Source organism: Ictalurus furcatus, chromosome 22, assembly GCF_023375685.1.
Source record: "Ictalurus furcatus strain D&B chromosome 22, Billie_1.0, whole genome shotgun sequence".
NCBI classification, from domain to species: Eukaryota; Metazoa; Chordata; class Actinopteri; order Siluriformes; family Ictaluridae; genus Ictalurus; species Ictalurus furcatus.
In genome coordinates, this window is record NC_071276.1 from 755683 (window position 1) to 774498 (window position 18816).

An 18816-nucleotide genomic window follows, 5' to 3' on the forward strand; every position below is an offset into this window, starting at 1 on the left:
CTTACTTCCTGGTTCTAAAACAGAAATCAGGGATTCGACCTCATCATGTGTTTGTGGGTTAAAATCAGTTCTGTTCTGATGTAAAGATGAAATCATTTCTTATAACGCTAGAACAAATATTTCTATATTCTTATTTAAGTTATGAAACAGCGGTTGATTTAGTTACAGCCAGATGAAGGCCATATTGTGCTGAAAGCCGTATTCATTTATTGTGTTATTATATTATATTCTGTTAAACACTCACAGTGTTTGTATTACAAACCCTTGAACACCTGCACATTTCTGCAGTGATTTAATCAGCACAGTGTATAAAATCCTGCAGATCCAGATCAAGAGCTTCAGTTCATGTTCACATCAAACCTCAGAATGAAGAAACAGTGTGATCTGTGTGACTTTAACCCTGGCGTGGTTGTAGGTACCAGGTTTGAGGATTTCAGAAACATCACTCTGTAGTGTTTACACACAGTGAGGGACAGTTCTGAGGGATGAGACGCCTTGTTGATCAGAGAGCTCAGAGGAACAATCCTGATTGGTTCACACCAACGTGGTCTTCTGCTGCTGTGCCTCAGGGTTTGACGTGTTTGACGTGAGGTACGTTTTCTGATCATCGTGGTTATAAGGAGTGATTATTTTCATTACTCAACAACTACACATGCTTTTCTTTGTTAAATATCAACATAGTTTTAATGTTTATTATGAGATCATTTCTTTGTATTATTTGTAATGTGTGATGTAATTAATTTGAACACACACACATTTACTTTCCCATCTAGCATAACCAACCTACATGAAACTACATCGCTTCTTTTAATCGCACGCAGACGCAAACATCTACAGCCTTCAAGGTGACCACTGTCTGTCAACGTTCATTCTGACTTCCTGCCCCATTCTGACTTCCTGCCCTATTCTGACTTCCTGCCCCATTCTGACTTCCTGCCACAATCTGACTTCCTGCCACAATCTGACTTCCTGCCCCATTCTGATCCCCTTCACGTGCACGTACATGTTCAGGATTTCTGTGTCTGCTGAGATTATAACGTTTGGAACGGGTTACTGTGGGACACAAATGTCTCCCTGATGTTAAATATATCTAGTATAATGTTCTAGCTGAGTGAAGCACACGCTGATCCACTTTATTTCACATTAACGATCTCAAAATGTTCTCCATTTCCACTGTACACCTGCAGCCTGAACTTGTGAGGTTGAGAAATAACGTTGAAATATTACCTGATGAATAATGAAGATGGGATTTTAACAGCTGAATATTTTGGAACTGTATTTTAGGAAGGGGAATGTGTGTGTGTTGAATTACGAATGCTGGAATTTTATTTTCAATCAAAATAGACAAACCCAACGAGCTGCAGAGGAAACTAATTCAAGTATTGTTATTACGATATGTTTTTATTCAGTTTATGTAATTCAACATGCCGTTTTGCCGTGAGGACATTTGGCACTGTTATACTTCCATAATTTGTAGGATTTATATGAAATGATCTTCGTAACCAGCAGATGAACTGATTCGGTTCAGATTAGAGAGATCAGAAAACAGCTGCACAGATCATTCCACAGTCACATGTCCATGTGCTCCTCTGAGGTTCCTCTGTGGTTCCTGGGGAGAGAACACTGCTCTTTTGGTGGAGTTTTGAGAGAGGACCTGTACTAGCGTACTCTGATGGGTTTTGTGGAGCTCCTACACTAAATGTTGTGATGCAGATGTGCTTCTAGAATATCATGTGTAATAAATATCAGGGGATATGGTGTCAGTGGAACATCATGTACAGCTGATTAAACTGGCCCATACCACTGCAGACTAGTAGATCGAGTAGATATAGGAGTGATGGAGAAGATGGCCTGAGCCAGTGTTAGTGGGATAGACTCCGGATCCACCACAACCCTGACCAGGAAGTTCTCTCTAGTCACTATTAAGAATACTTTTAAAATGAACTGGATCAAGCACTGTCTTTATGAGAATAATCTCCCACGGTTCTTTGTCCACAATCTAGTCTTTTAAAATGTGGAGGTCTTCATGTTTTACTCAGCTGTGATTTGAAGTGCACTAAACTCCCAGTTCTTTTCAGAAACTGTGATCAGATATAAATACATATGTAATTCCTAATAAAGTCAAAGAAACCCATTTTAAAATAATAAATAGATATTATCTATGTAATGACTTTATTAGTCAATTTAAAGATGGTTAAGTATATGTTAACTGTACCAAATGGTAGCGTATTTTCCACTGAATAAAGATTATTTACGATTCTCTAATGTCAGTACAGAACAATCTTAAAGCTGTTCAGACTTCTCTTCTGTTCAAAAGATTCTGATGTATTAGATGTAGGATCGATTTTTGATATGAGATGCAGGAATTTGACTGTTTTATAGATTCAGGTGTTTTTCTATTACTTTGTATTCCACTACTGTTATTTCATTCATTCATAAATAAATAAATAAATAAATAAATAAATAAATACGCTCACTTCAATCTCTCTGCCCCGAACGCGCATGCGCTTTCATGTCAATCTTACTCTGACCCGAACGCGCATACACCATCACACGCGACATCAGCTCAATCCCATTCTGCCCCGAACTCTGCGGAGTTAGTCCAGTTTTTTATTTTTTACTGTGCGATTATAAACTTCACCTGTTTTACTCCTCACATCAAGCGGATTTATTACCGACTTCACTCTTATTTCAGTCAGTTAGTGAGGAGCTCCGTTACCCAGCAGACTCCAGTTCTACTTACGGTGTTCTGTTGTTGTTATTTCCGGTGAGTAGTGAACATAATTCCTCCATATGGTACACAGGTGATATTAACACTGCAGTAGTTTCTCCTGGTGTGTGTTTATTTATCTACATGGACGGATAAGACTCGATAACTCCGCACTTGTGTTTATGTTTTGCTGCTTTGAGTTAATGTCCATTTTTAAAAGCGTTATACACATTGTTCTCCCTCTGTTAGAGGCTGTGTACAGTTTATTATGGATATTTTATAAATATTATATTTTCCTATTTGTTTAATATTCTCGATTACATTTTTATGTAAATTTATACATTGGTTTATTCCGTCGGGTAACCGGAAGCTACGAGCTCACGGCGCGGTGAACGCTGGAAATAGTTTATATCGCATCTGAGAGTCGATCCTCCTTCTAAACTTTATCTTAAGCAGTGGCTTTTACTCGGTTCAGTGGCCGGTGTTTACTTTGTTATTCATGATGTATATTGTGTTCTGATAATAAATATTTAAATATGTTAAAGCGTAATGAATGTTTGGTTTGTTCAGTCTGCGTTATCCTTTACTGCTCCATTATCCACGCTCTTTAATTATTCACCAAATAACTCCTATAAAAAGTATTTATCATAAGGGGAAATATTGGGGTGATATCAGGGTCAACTGAACTTGATGGAACACTGTTCCTGAAAATAATCTGTGGAGCTGAAATTTAAAACGCTAATTTGTCCCGTGTCCCATTCACTAATATAGGAATGGGCGGGGCTAAACAATTCTACTGCAGCCAGCCACCGAAATACGTCCTTATGTATTCTTATATTTGTACTGAGATGCCAGCCACAAAACATGCCATAAACAAAATATACCATTATTTAATGCTCAATAGCATTTGAAGGGAATGACTTACAGTCAAAAAACAACTGTAAAGTGTTCATCTTGGTGTCAGGAACCAGAAAAACCTTCACAAATGCATAAAGGGGGTCAAAGTGACCCGTACTGGACTGAATGGTTTTCTTCAAAAAATAGATGTCCTATTAATTAAATAATTTATAATATATATACACACAGTATCTGTGAGTGAGTACACCCCTCACATGTTTGTAAATATTTGATGATATCTTTTCATGTGACAACACTGAAGAAATGACACTTTGCTACAATGTAAAGTAGTGAGTGTACAGCTTGTGTAACAGTGTAAATTTGCTGTCCCCTCAAAATAACTCAACACACAGCCATTAATGTCTAAACCGCTGCCAACAGAAGTGAGTACACCCCTAAGTGAAAAATATGTTTTTATTTGGGTTTAGGACTTTACGATTACGGCCAAAATGATAATCACGATTATTTTGATCGATATTGAGATCTCGATTATTTATCATGATTATTGATTGATTTTAGGGACAACATATTTTTACTGCACTTTCACATTTAAATAAACAGACCGCTGCTTTCACCTCCATGTCCTTCTACATTCCTGCTAATGTGCAAATCTTTACATCAAATTAGACTGATCCTTAAAGTGGATCAACTCGTAGAAGCAAAATATAAATAAAATTGTTCCCAAAATATAGGATAAGTAAAAATACTATAAACTAAATGAAAATATGCATCAAATATAACAATATATAACCAAATGAAAACAATTCAGGCGAATGCAGAAAAGTCAATAACAGAGTTTACAGGAGGAGAGACGCAGACAAATCACCCAATAGCGAGGTGCAGGGACGATGTCATTTTGTACCGAAACCCAGAAGTGATCATCACACCGGTTCCCTCGACAAAAACCCAACAGGATTTTCACATAGACTTTTGGATTATTGCAGAAAATAATCTCTGTGATCAACAAAAGTTTGCAACACTAACACGTTCTGTCCATCAAGATCATTTTCACAAATCAACACAACTTTTATGAAGTTTGAAAACTAAATACAGTCTCCAGAAATAAACATCTAACCGTACGCTATAAACGAACTACACCACGGTCGCTCCACTTCAACGTCACCGTCACCGAGCTTCCCACAAACTTCCCAAACTTTATTTAAAACATTCTCCATAATACAGATTTACTCTGTGGATGAATCTTCATCCAGGTGTATTTTTGGGAATTGTGCACCGCACACCTGAACCAGTTTATGTGTTCGGCGTGATGATGTTTAATGTCCCGACAATGTCTGTAGTCCCATTTAGCAGCATGTTAGTGTCATGATTTCCCCTCGCACAAGCGTTGGAGCTCGCAGCTCGCTCTGAAGCGCTAAAATGCTAACTGGTTCCCACGTTATGGTGTACAAAGTGACGTCATCCCTGCACTACTCTATGGTGACTGTCTGTAAGTTTAGGAAGCGCTTGATTTGATCTGCAGCGGAGTTTTCTATGAGCGGAGGACGAACTTTAAACGTCAATATCACAGTCGATCACGTTCATGCAATCGTGGGCCGTCAAAATCCTAATAGAGATCGATATTCGATTCATTGTGCAGCCTTATTTGGGCTTCTTTTTATTTGTTAAATAAAATAATTTTTGCTTTTGAAACTCCTGAGTGATTTCAGTGTAAAATGGATCTGAGGTCGTAATAGGCTACAGTCATATAATATATACGGTTATACGTTATATTTGTTTTGAGGCTGTGGTTACGTATTAAGTAAATGATTATGATATTGAGCTAGCGTTAGCTTCCTTGGTTGATGACGTCACTTCTTTCACTGAGGTTGGTTTGTTTCAGAGAGAACCCCTGCTGAAGATCAGTTTACAGCAGAACGACACATTTTCCTTTCGTTTTATTTACCATGTTACAGTACATCCGGAAAGTATTCACAGCGCTTCACTTTCCCACATTTTGTTATGTTACAGCCTTATTCCAAAATGGATTCAATTCATTATTTTCCTCAAAATTCTACAAACAATACCCCATAATGACAACGTGAAAGAAGTTTGTTTGAAATCTTTGCAAATTTATTTAAAATAAAAAACAGAAAAAAGCACATGTACATAAGTATTCACAGCCTTTGCCATGACACTCAAAATTGAGCTCAGGTGCATCCTGTTTCCACTGATCATCCTTGAGCTGTTTCTACAACGTGATTGGAGTCCACCTGTGGTAAATTCAGTTGATTGGACATGATTTGGAAAGGCACACACCTGTCTATATAAGGTCCCACAGTTAACAATGCATGTCAGAGCACAAACCAAGCCATGAAGTCCAAGGAATTGTCTGGAGACCGCCAAGACAGGAGGTCTCTCTCTCTCTCTCTCTCTCTCTCTCTCTCTCTCTCTCTCTCTCTCTCTCTCTGTGAGTGAGTGAGTGAGTGAGAGTGAGAGAGAGAGAGAGAGTTAACTAATGTCTTTGATCTTCTCCAGTCTGGCTTTTATCTCATTATCTGCTGAGATCACCTAGCTTTCTACCTTAGTTTTACACTGTAGAAGAGATTTAGTGGAGACTTCTTGCTGCACGTAAGACTTACTTCCTGAAGTTCCTCAGTGAGTTCCTCTGTACAGGATGCAGAACCTAAATGGATATAGTAGTGCTTATAATTAACTATAAAACGAAATCCCTTCATCAGTCAGTTGTATATTCTTCCCTGTAGCAGTAAAAACAGGATCATCACCTTGTCCTGTCACTGTGATGAAACGTTTCCATTGTTGTTTACCTACGTTCTGTAGTGTTGTGGTGGTGATTTGTTTGTGTTGTGCTATGGAATTGGCCAGTGTACTGTGGGCTTTAACCTCAACACTACACACTTCCTGCTCATGTTTCTAATTTCCTGTCTCTACTCTCCTTAGCTCTAGAGATGACCCGTGTGATTGCCCCAGGTGAACCCATAGACGTGTTCTTACCCCTCACTGACCTGGTGGAGGTGAGTTTTACTGCCAGTGATGCTGTACAACCATCAAACCTGCAGATCTGCACCGTGGACAAGGAGAAGATCCAGTGCAGTCCAGATTATAAAGAGAGAGCGTCTCTCCTCAACACTCTTCAGATTAAAGATGGAGACGTCTCTGACAGTGGGAACTACATAGTACTTCCAGTACTACTTACAGGATATCTGGAACAATGAGATGGTCCGTGTGAGAGGTAAGAAAGTGTAAATCGTACACTCGCTTTCAGTAAGCGCTTTATCCTGGTCAGGGTGATGGAGGATCTGGATTCACGCTTCCTTCCTGATTTGTGAAAATGAAAATGAGTCACAGCAGGTATTGTGCTGTCTCTGTGTAACTGTGTGTGTGTTGCAGAGGAGACGCTGCGTTTGGACAGTACGTAGGAGAGATCTATGCCAGCATGGGGGACTGCACTGATGGTGGTGCTGATGATCCTGCTCATCGTAGCAGGGTTATTGATGGGTTATCTGTGGAAAGAAATGCAGTAGCTCCATGGAGAATCTGCAAACACCAGCAGCGCCGAATGACTGAAAACACCAACGAACACCAGCAGCTCACAATGAATGGAGTTGTCAGCCATTCTCCAGGAGATGTGCAGATCTCCGTACAACCTGCTTTTCACTAAGTGTCTGAATATGTCCCCTGTCCTCCTCCCTGGGATTTCTGCTCCAGGGTTAGTGTGATATCTCCAGAGAGAGTGGTTGAATGTTTGTAGGATTTATATGAAATGATCTTCGTAACCAGCAGATGAACTGATTCGGTTCAGATTAGAGAGATCAGAAAACAGCTGCACAGATCATTCCACAGTCACATGTCCATGTGCTCCTCTGAGGTTCCTCTGTGGTTCCTGGGGAGAGAACACTGCTCTTTTGGTGGAGTTTTGAGAGAGGACCTGTACTAGCGTACTCTGATGGGTTTTGTGGAGCTCCTACACTAAATGTTGTGATGCAGATGTGCTTCTAGAATATCATGTGTAATAAATATCAGGGGATATGGTGTCAGTGGAACATCATGTACAGCTGATTAAACTGGTCCATACCACTGCAGACTAGTAGATCGAGTAGATATAGGAGTGATGGAGAAGATGGCCTGAGCCAGTGTTCGTGGGATAGACTCCGGATCCACCACAACCTTGACTAGGAAGTTCTCTCTAGTCCTGATTAATATGGATTCATATGATTCAGTCTTTTTCTTCTGTAACTCCACCATAAAACTCTCCTGTTTGCTTTGTGTCCTGATCTATAAACACCATTTTAATCTGATTCACTAAAATCACCTAGAAATAAATCTAGATTCCAAATAACAACACTATTAGATTCTCAGCTATTTAATAAAACACATATATATATGTCCACATTTATATCCAGAGTTATTAAATCAGTAGAATATTCCACTTAAACACACTTTGCTGTGCTGATTAAAGATGTCAGGATTAGTTTTAAGAGTGACGAGCAGTAACATCATGACACAAGGAACGCCCATCGTACAGTGTAAAGGGAGTGACGCGGACATGGACATGAAGTCTCGCGATAACAGGCTGCTGCTGTTGTTGTCCCTCTTCCTCGATAACGACGTTTAAATCTAGTTTTTATTTCATTTTTAGTGATTTTAACTCTGCGATTGGAAAGTTGATGTATTTTGTTCCTTATAACAAAAGTATTTTATTATCGACATCACAGATATTGTAGAGTTTTAGAGATTAGAGCCGGTGTTTGTGTTCTCTAAGTTTCGAGCTAGCGGAGCTGCTGTGTGTGATCACTGCTGGAGATCTGTTATTATTATTATTTCCGGTGAGTAGTGAATCTACTTCCTCCAGATGTTACACAGGTGATATTAACACTGCAGTAGATTATTTACACGGACGGATCATGGGATGAAATGTTGGAGTGATTATTTACTCACATGTAGATTGTTGTTTCATTTAATAAACACACAAACTATCACTTCCTAAATATAAACTCCTCCCTGATACACTACACTCGCTTATACTGAAATACTGTGTGTGTGTGTGTGTGTGTGTGTATGAGTGTATGAGTAATATGTCCCACAACCCTATATTCCCATAGAAACAGCACGCCAACCCTGAGTTCCCGGGCCAAAATTGCCCCCAAAATCAACATTTTAATTTGAACATTTTTAGGCCTTGAAACAACTTATAATAAAGTATTTGTGTAATATTACTTTGAAAATGAAGCAGTTCAGTGTTTTTACTCCACTTAGAGCACAATTCTTTAGAGAAATGATGAGAAATGCTCGCTAAAATCCTTCTACTCATTTAGAAGTACCATACGAGCATCAGCGTGGTCAGTGCCTTTGAATAAATTCAAGTAAATAATAATAAATAAATAAATAAATGCATTTTAGCGCAAAAGTCAAGTTTGTGGTGATAATCAGAGCAGCAGGTGGTGTTTTCACGAATGCACAGAGATGGTCAGGTTCTGACTCCAGACCCCTGCAGTGTCAGTCGCTCTGGTTGATGCTGAAGATGGAGACGGATCAGGGTCTGAATCAGGAGAGTTTGCGTCTCTATCAGTTTCAGTTTCAACATCGCCTGGACTTTCACTGCTGTCACTATCTAGAATCCTCGCTCTCGCCTGTGTGACTGTGTATGTTTTCTCTTTTTCACTGTTTTAGATGTACCTGTGTTCACTGTAGGTGTAACTTTAGCTGGAACACGATTAGCTTTTCGCTTTGGCATTTTCAGTTCACTTCTACTATTACACCAATATTCACGCTTGGATCTTCATCGTAATGACGGCGTAATAACGTAATCACGCCGTGACGTCATGACGTCAACCTTCCGGGTCAAAAAATAATACTTAAATAAGTAAGGAATCGTAGCAGAGTGATGCCGGTACTCCGGCCTTACGGGGATAACGTTTACACTGTAAATCCTCTATATCGGCCTTACGGGGATTTGGCATAGACGACCAAGCCGGTATATTGTCCTTACGGGAATAGATCAAAGACGGATGAGACGGTTTTTCAGCCTTACGGGGTTAGAGGGTTAACGGGAGATAAAATTCACCATCATGTCAGACAGAAGTGATGATACTCAGGTTTCTGTTAGATCCTAAAACTACTCTGTTTTTGGTGCTATGAGGTGGTTATGAGGTTATGTGGTTATGTGGTTATGAGGTGGAGAGAGTGAGCGACTGACAACACTTCCGGTGTGTGTTAGTGGGGTTTCTTTACACTGTACTGATTATACCATTACTTTTGTCGGATTTTGCTTAAGTCTCGAGCTGGTGGGCGGAGTTACGTCAGGCAGTTTATGGGCGGGGTTTGAGGGGTGTGACGTCACTGCATAATGCAAACGAGCTAGTTAACCAGGATGGACGTCCGTTCAGCAACATCCTAAAAGTCTGAAAGCCTCCATAAGTGAGAAGTAAACCCTAGCAGTGCTTTTACTTCCCTTCTGTCCTGTGAACATCCTGAAGTTTCAGCTGCTTTATCTTTCTCTCCTGGTGCTGCCACTGTGTTCCTCTCCTTCTCCAGAACACAGCATTAACACCAACACCAACAGGAACCTGCTGGAGAAACCCCTTCCTCAGTTCAGCTCCTAACCACTAGCTTATAGCCCACATCAGTATTTATGGAGTGAAGCTGGCTCCGTGTGATGGAACTGTACTAGTAGGAATGCAGTAACGATCCGGTCAGATATCTTCACCCGTTCCTAATGATGTGTCCACTCAGTGACTGTGTACGAGTTCACACCACGCCACCGTTCACTGCTATCGTGTGTTTTTGAATCCTTTTGTGGGTTGAAAAGTGAAAACTACAGCTGGAGCATGTGCAGTAGATACAGTGGGACGAGCAGTGGGTCCGCCTCTCGCCCCGCCCATGTTAGTGATGGACACTTGTACATGAGCATGCGTGCTGAAACGTGATTTAAACCGGAACATCTGACAGCTCTGAAGTGTGAAGTACAGCGTTATAAATGAAGATGTACAATGTTAAATTGTAGAGGTATAATTTTCACACGTATAGTGTGTCGGGAAAAGTCATGACTGACTGAGCTACTATTTGCTGGCTAGCTGACGTTCTCCATCATTTTAATGAAATGAATGTAAATATAACACTTCCAGTCAGTGGAATAATGCTGGGAGATAAAACAATCTGTTTGTATCGTGATCATTTATTCCTCAAGAACGATTCATTTTAATAAACGCATGTTTCTGACTTCTGGATGTAGCTAACAGATGTAGCATGAAGGGTTGGATCGACACCGGCCATCATGCATCTCTGTGCAGGAGTGATATTACTGCTAGGTAAGGACTTTTATTTTGTATGTGTGTACTGAAGCAGCATGTGCTGTGATGGGAATGTATAAATCTCTCTCTCTCTCTCCCCCTCCCCCCCCCCCCCTCCCCCAGTCCCCTGTGTGGTGCTGTCCGTAGACAGACAGAAGGTGTTTGGGAATCTGCATGAGTCGGTGTCTCTCCCCTGTACTGTGCAGTGCTCTGGTGAACTGACCTGGACCAGGTTTCAGAAGCAGGACGATGTTCTGGTCAGGTGTAGCAGCGTCTCGTGCTGGTCTAAAGACGGGTTTATTCTCTCTTATGAACAGTACCTGAAGGGGAATTGCTCCCTGACCATGCTGAAAGCTGATTACAGCCTTCGAGGACTCTACATGGCCAAGTGTGTCTCTGAGACCGTCTGTGAAGTCGTCTTTACATTGTCCCGTGAGTATTTATACTCTACATTTATTATTGATCTACTGTGGAGAGTAATAATATGGAGTACCTAGTAGTAAACTAACTTGGAGACCACATGTTAGTTATAGCACTTTTCTAGACAAACAAAGCACTTCACACTGTATGGGGGGGTGGTGGTGGGGTCTCCTTAACCACCACCAGTGTGTATCCTCCACCTGGATGAAGCAACAGCAGCCATATTGCTCCAGCACACACCAGCTATTAGTGGAGAGGAGAGAGTGTTGAAGCCAGTTCAGAGATGGAGATTATTAGAGGATGAGAGAGAAGGGTCAGTGGGGGAATTTGGGCAGGACCCTGGGGTTATACCCCTACTCTTTACCATAAGTGTCCTGGGAATTGTAATGACCACAGAGAGTCAGGACCTCGGTTTAACGTCTCATCTGAAAGACACTGCTGTTTTTACAGTATAGCGTCCCGGTCACTATACTGGGGCATTAGACCCACACAGACCACAGGGCGAGTGCCCCCGGGTGGCAACCAGCAGCAACCATAGTTTTCCCCAGGAGGTCTCCCATCCAGGTACTGAGCAGACTCAACCCTGCTTATCTTCAGTGGGAAAGCAGGTGAGACCTGCAGGGAGATACGACTCTGGCATTTATACAACAGCAGTGTTCTTGTATTCCATGTTTCTATTTGTGTACAGTTAATAAAGCTGTGAGGATTTGTTGTACTGATCTGAGCTGTATAAAACACATTATTATGGCTATTATTATAACTTTTTGTTAAACTGCATCAGAACATGGGCTCTAAATCCCATTGAAGTGAACTGAACAGCACCGATGCTATTCAATAAGGAACTGCAGGGAAAGTGATGAGCACTAAACTTAAATATCACTTATATAATGTTATACAGTATAGAGCACTTTATTAGGAACACCTGTACACCTACTCATTCATGCAATTATCTAATCAGCCAATCATGTGGCAGCAGTGCAGCACATAAAATCCTGCAGATCCAGGACTAGAGCTTCAGTTCATGTTCACCTCAAACATCAGAATGAAGACACAGTCTGATCTCTGTGACTTTAACTGTCTCTAGAGTTTACATACAATGGTGTGAAAAACCAAAAACAGGAATCTGAGACTGTCATAGGCACAGACTCGCCCAGTCAGAACAGCTGAAGATTGGAGAAAAACCAAGTGATTTATTTTTTAAATTGATTTTTATTAATTTATTTTTACATATTCAGTCTTCATCTGTCCAGTTTGGGTGAGTCTGTGCCCGTGATAGCCTCAGATACCTGTTCTTGGTGGAACCTGATGTGGTCTTCTGCTGCATGTGTACATGTGTTCCTAATAAAGTGGACAGTGAGTGTAGCTTCATGTTATTAATACACTGATGGTAATTCTGACACTCATACAGACATGTACATGTTCTGAGTATTTTCTAAAGGACACAGAGGCTAATACACTGGGTGGACCACAGACATGGAGATGCAGTTCCCACCAAAAGTATTGGAACAGTCCTTCACTATACACCGAAGACATTTGGGTTTGAGATCAAAAGATGTATATGTTCAGATGGATCAGAATTTCAGCTTTCATTTCCTCATATTTACATCTAGATGTGTTACACAACTCAGAACATGGCACCTTTGGTGACAGACCACCCAGTTTTTGGGTGAGCAAAAGTATTGGAACAGAGTCTTATCGTAAATAACACAATATTTGGTTGCATTTCCCTTACTCGCAGTAACTGCATCAATCCTGCGACTCACTGACTCCAAACTGCTGGTTTCTTCTTCTGTGAAACCTCTCCAGGTTTTTACTGCAGCCTCTTTCAGTTGTAGTCCTGTGTTGAGGTGGAAGTGTGTTTTGTATCGTCATCTTGCTGCATGATGAAGTTCCTCCTGATTAATTCGGATGCATTTCTCTGTAAATCTGCAGACAGAATGTTCCTGTAAACTTCTGAGTTCATTCTGCTGCAACCATCATGAGTTCATCATCAATAAAGATTAGTGAGAGTGTTCCAGAAGCAGTCATGCAAGCCCAAGCCATGACACTACCTCCACCATGTTCCACAGATGAGCTTGTATGTTCTGGATCGTGAGCAGATCCTTTCTTTCTCCACACTTTGGCCTTTCCATCACTTTGGTAGAGGTTCATCTTGGTTCCAGAACTTTTGTGACTCATCTCTGTCTGATTCTTACTGCTGATGAGTGGTTTACATCTTGTGGTACGGCCTCTGTATTTCTGCTCTCGAAGTCTTCTTCAAGTGGTGGATTGTGAGACCTTCACCCCTGTCCTGTGGAGGTTGTTGTTGGTCACTGACTGTTGTTTTTGGGTTTTTCTTCACAGCTCTCACAATGTTTCTGTAATCAGCTGTTGTTTTCCTTGGTCGACCCGTTCTGTGTCTGTTCCTCCATACACCAATGGTTTCTTTCTTTATCAGGACATTCCAAAGGGTTGTATTGGTTATACCCAATGCTTGTGCAATGCCTCTGATAGACTTCCCCTCCTTACTCAGCTTCAGAATGGCTCGCTTTTCTGCCATAGACAGCTCTCTGGTCTCCACGTTGGTTTATCCTTTAATAACAGATGCCTTTACAGGCAAAACCAGAGCTCAAACATGGATTCTTTAATTGTTTAAAGATTTGATCTAACAGGACACACCTAGTTAACAAACACCTGTCAATCACATGTTCCAATATTTTTGATCACTTGGAAAAAATGTGTGGTTTCAAACAAAAGGTCCCATGTTCTAACTTGTGTAACACATTTTAGGTGTAAATATCAGGAAATGAAAGCTGAAATTCTGATCCATCATCTCACATCCATCTTTTGATCTCAAACCCAAATCAGAATGGTGGAGAGCTCTCCCATCTCCCAGACCGTCTGCCCTGCTGTCAGACTGCTAGCTGGAAAACCACCACAGAATGACCCATGCATGTCAGGGTGGTAACCTCATCATCCCTCATCATCCCTCATCAGCAGTCGTCAGTACGTCTGCACTCACACGTTCTCATTTTATTTCTTCTCCTTAGCTCTAGAGATGACCCGTGTGATTGCCCCAGGTGAACCCATAGACGTACTCTTACCCCTCACTGACCTGGTGGATGTGAGTTTTACTCCGAGTGATGCTGTACAACCATCAAACCTGCAGACCTGCACCGTGGACAAGGAGAAGATCCAGTGCAGTCCAGATTATAAAGAGAGAGCGTCTCTCCTCAACACTCTTCAGATTAAAGATGGAGACGTCTCTGACAGTGGGAACTACACAGTACAGGATATAGTGAATGATGAGATTTTAGCCATCGTAACGGTCCATGTGAGAGGTAAGAAAGACTTAAAAATCATCATATATGTATACGGTATGTTACATACTCTTGACCTGTGTCTTATGATTTTATACATTGTACTCCTGACACCTGATTGGCTGGTTGGATAATTGCATGAATGTGGAGATGTTCCTAATGAAATGTTCTGTGAGTTTGTATACATGCACCTTTTAAACATTGATTGGGTTTCAGTTTATATGTGAATGTCTGGACTGCTCACTTCTCCATGACTTTTCCATGAGACTGGAGGTGTGTGTGTGGTGTAGAGGTGTCACGATACCAAAAATGTTGTAGTCGGTACCGATACCACCAAAAGTACATGATACTCCATACAAAAGTCAATACCACGGTGTGATATAAAAATAAAATTGAAAAAATAAAATTAAAAACTCTCCTGGAGGACATCCTCCCTCTGGCTGATAGTGGCAGAGAAGGGGGGGGGGGTATTTTAGTCATCAAACACCGTCTGACAATGAGTGGAGGTGCACTCCTAAACGCATGCACACACACACACACACACACACACACACACTCCTTATACCCTGAATGCAGCATTAGTTTAAATTCACTGATCTGGTGTTAGGATATAAAGATTTATTAAAAGCATGAACAGGTGAATAATTATGAGTGACATGAGGCTACATGTATCTGACAGGACCCGGGCTGAATGGAGACGCATGGAGGACCATTAGGAGGTAGTTTATAACACTGCAGTGCGTTAGCGTCGTTAACAAACAACTGACTATCGTTAACATTACATGGAGCGTAACGTTAGCTAGTTTCACGGCCACAATGCAGCTGCCTCAAAGAAATATAATATAGGACCGTCTTTCAGGTGCTTCACCAAATTCCAGGTGTTTCCTCGCTTTGTTTGAAATGAACGATAGCATCGGTTACACACCGGAAACCGGTACTAGCTTTCCTCTCTTTTCCTCTCAACGAGTCGGGGTGGAGCTAAACTTGTTAAGCTAAGCTAATCTTCTGTAGTGTTTCCCGTGTGCTTGTAGGCGTTCTTCTTCTTCCCCACTTGTGGACCGAGTATAACACTTGCGTGTATTTGCTGCCCCCTTCAGGTCCGGAAGAATCACAACCTCGGTACCCTTGGTACTTTCATCACAATCTGTACTAATGCTACTGCAGAAAAACAAGTACCGTCACGTTTTAACAGTGTTGGTACTGACTTGGTACCGAAGTATCGATTCTCGTGACACCCCTAGTGTGGTGTAGAGGTGTAGGAGTGTGTGGTGTAGAGGTGTAGGAGTGTGTGGTGTAGAGGTACAGAATCTCACAAAAGTGAGTACACCCCTCACATGTTTGTAAATATTTGATGATATCTTTTCATGTGACAACACTGAAGAAATGACACTTTGCTACAATGTAAAGTAGTGAGTGTACAGCTTGTGTAACAGTGTAAATTTGCTGTCCCCTCAAAATAACTCAACACACAGCCATTAATGTCTAAACCGCTGGCAACAAAAGTGAGCACACCCCTAAGTGAAAATATCCAAATTGGGCCCAAAGTGTCAATATTTTGTGTGGCCACCATTATTTTCCAGCGCTGCCTTAACCCTCTTGGACATGGAGTTCACCAGAGCTTCACAGGTTCCACTGGAGTCCTCTTCCACTCCTCCATGACCACATCACGGAGCTGGTGGATGTTAGAGACCTTGTGCTCCTCCACCTTCCGTTTGAGGATGCCCCACAGATGCTCAATAGGGTGTAGGTCTGGAGACATGCTTGGCCAGTCCATCACCTTCACCCTCAGCTTCTTTAGCAAGGCAGTGGTCGTCTTGGAGGTGTGTTTGGGGTCGTTATCATGCTGGAATACTGCCCTGCGGCCCAGTCTCCGAAGGGAGGGATCATGCTCTGCTTCAGTCACACACGTAGAGGTGTGTGTGTGTGGTGTAGAGGTGTGTGTGTGTGTGGTGTAGAGGTGTGTGTGTGTGTGGTGTAGAGGGGTGTGTGTGTGTGTGGTGTAGAGGGGTGTGTGTGTGTGTGGTGTAGAGGTGTGTGTGTGTGTGTGGTGTAGAGGTGTGTGTGTGTGTGTGTTTTGTGTAGAGGTATGTGTGTGGTGTAGAGGTGTGTGTGTGTGTGAGGTGTAGAGGTGAGTGTGTAGAGGTGTGTGTGTGTGTGTGTAGTGTAGAGGTGTGTGTGTGGTGTAGAGGTGAGTGTGTAGAGGTGTGTGTGTGTGAGGTGTAGAGGTGAGTGTGTAGAGGGGTGTGTGTGTGTGGTGTAGAGGTGTGTGTGTGTGTGTGTGTGTGTGTGTGTGTGTGTGTGTGTGCTTTCAGTAAGTGCTTTATCCTGGTCAGGGATCACTGACACTTTCATATGGATCAAACCTTCACCACATCAACACCCTTTCTATCCTGACTCAGTGTGTGGACGTCTTGCAGAGTCCTCATGTTGTGATGTTTCTGTTCTGTGTAGAGCAGAACTGTTCTGTGTGCACACTGCACTGAGTCAGGAGATGTGTTGATGGTCAATCCTGGAATAATGGATGATGTAGAGGTTTGATGTGAAAAGAACAGAAGGCTGTAGGCTGCACCTGGGTGTAGAAGTGAAGAGAGAATATCTGAGAGAGGTTCTGCTGCATGTTAAAGTTGGAATCAGAGCCGTGCTTCATCACCACATGCTGTACATAATGTGTGACGCTGGAATGGGACTCACAGGGTCATTTCTCTCTCTGTGTGTTTTACAGAGCCGAGTCCAGACATCAAGCAGCAGGAAGGTGTACCAGTGTGGGGGATTGTACTGATACTGATACTGATGCTGCTTGTATCTGCGTTTGTGTTCCTGTTAGTGATGTATGTGCGTCTGAGGAGAGAAAATGAGCAGCTCCGTGAGAATGCTGAGAACAACGGACTCCCTCTCCTCCAGCAGAAACACTGTGCACTGAGAGCAGTAGAGAAGACGGAGTGTAGTGCTTAGGGTTTTGGGGGTTTTTAATGCTTGTACTCTATATTCTAATTCCCCCAGTGTAGATTTAAACAGCAGTATCGTTAATACAGTAGGACTGTAAATAATGTTTGTGTTAATGTTATTTTCACTAAAACATCTCACTAAAATTTATTGTGTAAATACTAAAATTAGCTGAAGAGAGCTAGCGTGATGTTGACCGCTGTGTGTAATTACTAAAATTAGCTGAAGAGAGCTAGCGTTACGCTAATGCTGTGTGTAAATACTAAAATTAGCTGAAGAGAGCTAGCGTTACGCTAATGCTGTGTGTAAATACTAAAATTAGCTGAAGAGAGCTAGCGTGATGTTGACCGCTGTGTGTAAATACTAAAATTAGCTGAAGAGAGCTAGCGTTACGCTAACCGCTGTGTGTAAATACTAAAATTAGCTGAAGAGAGCTAGCGTTATGCTAACCGCTGTGTGAATACTAAAATTAGACTAAGAGAGCTAGCGTTATGCTAACCGCTGTGTGTAAATACTAAAATTAGCTGAAGAGAGCTAGCGTTACGCTAACCGCTGTGTGTAAATACTAAAATTAGCTGAAGAGAGCTAGCGTTACGCTAACCGCTGTGTGTAAATACTAAAATTAGCCATGTTTACTAGTAAGCGAGCTAACATAACTAATATTATGACTTTGAGTTTGTTTGTAAATTCAGTTATTTATTCCTATTTTTCTTCACTCTTTGTTCTGAGAACAGTTTCCATTAGCATGACGTCACTGCTCGAGGGAACATTAGATGAAATATGTGGCATTAGAACTAGTTACTTGTCCACTTTCTGATTGTTCTCGAGTTCCTCATTAATCAATAACGTATTTCAGGAAAATCTGCTTGGTCTGTTTCAGTTATATCCATGTATTTCTTTAAATATCGTTCATTTTCTCGATTTGAAGTCTGAATGAATTGATTCTTCATCTGGTACAATGTTCTTGTCTGCTTTTATTTCTGAATTCTATGTGATGTATTTGAATAATGAACATTGTTGTACGTCGTGTCTTTGCAGTCGAGTGTGCACTATGGGGTCGTATTCGAGTTCAGCAGTCAGTGAGGATTTATTTTTTTTGTAATTAACACTTTTATTGATTCACAAATTAATACAAATAGACAAACAACATATATAATGAATCAAACTATTTTAACATAAATCCTCACTATAACCCCTCCCCCTACCAACCTCCCACCCCACCCTGGTCCCCCCACGAACACCCCTGTGGTCAATAGATTATAAACTCACATATCCAAAAAAATAATTAAAAAATCAATAA

General features: G+C 41.4%; 1 protein-coding gene across 1 annotated transcript; it reads left to right on the forward strand.

Annotated features, from left to right (window-relative positions):
* The first annotated feature begins 953 nt into the window (after window positions 1–953).
* On the forward strand, window positions 954–18345 carry LOC128599332 (uncharacterized). Its single transcript, XM_053610855.1, has 7 exons — window positions 954–2767; window positions 6506–6797; window positions 6956–8391; window positions 10797–10872; window positions 10978–11286; window positions 14304–14594; window positions 17296–18345. Exons 4-7 carry the CDS (start codon window positions 10839–10841, stop codon window positions 17523–17525), a joined length of 864 nt encoding a protein of 287 aa, XP_053466830.1. The 5' UTR covers window positions 954–2767; window positions 6506–6797; window positions 6956–8391; window positions 10797–10838; the 3' UTR covers window positions 17526–18345.
* Window positions 18346–18816: the final 471 nt, after the last annotated feature.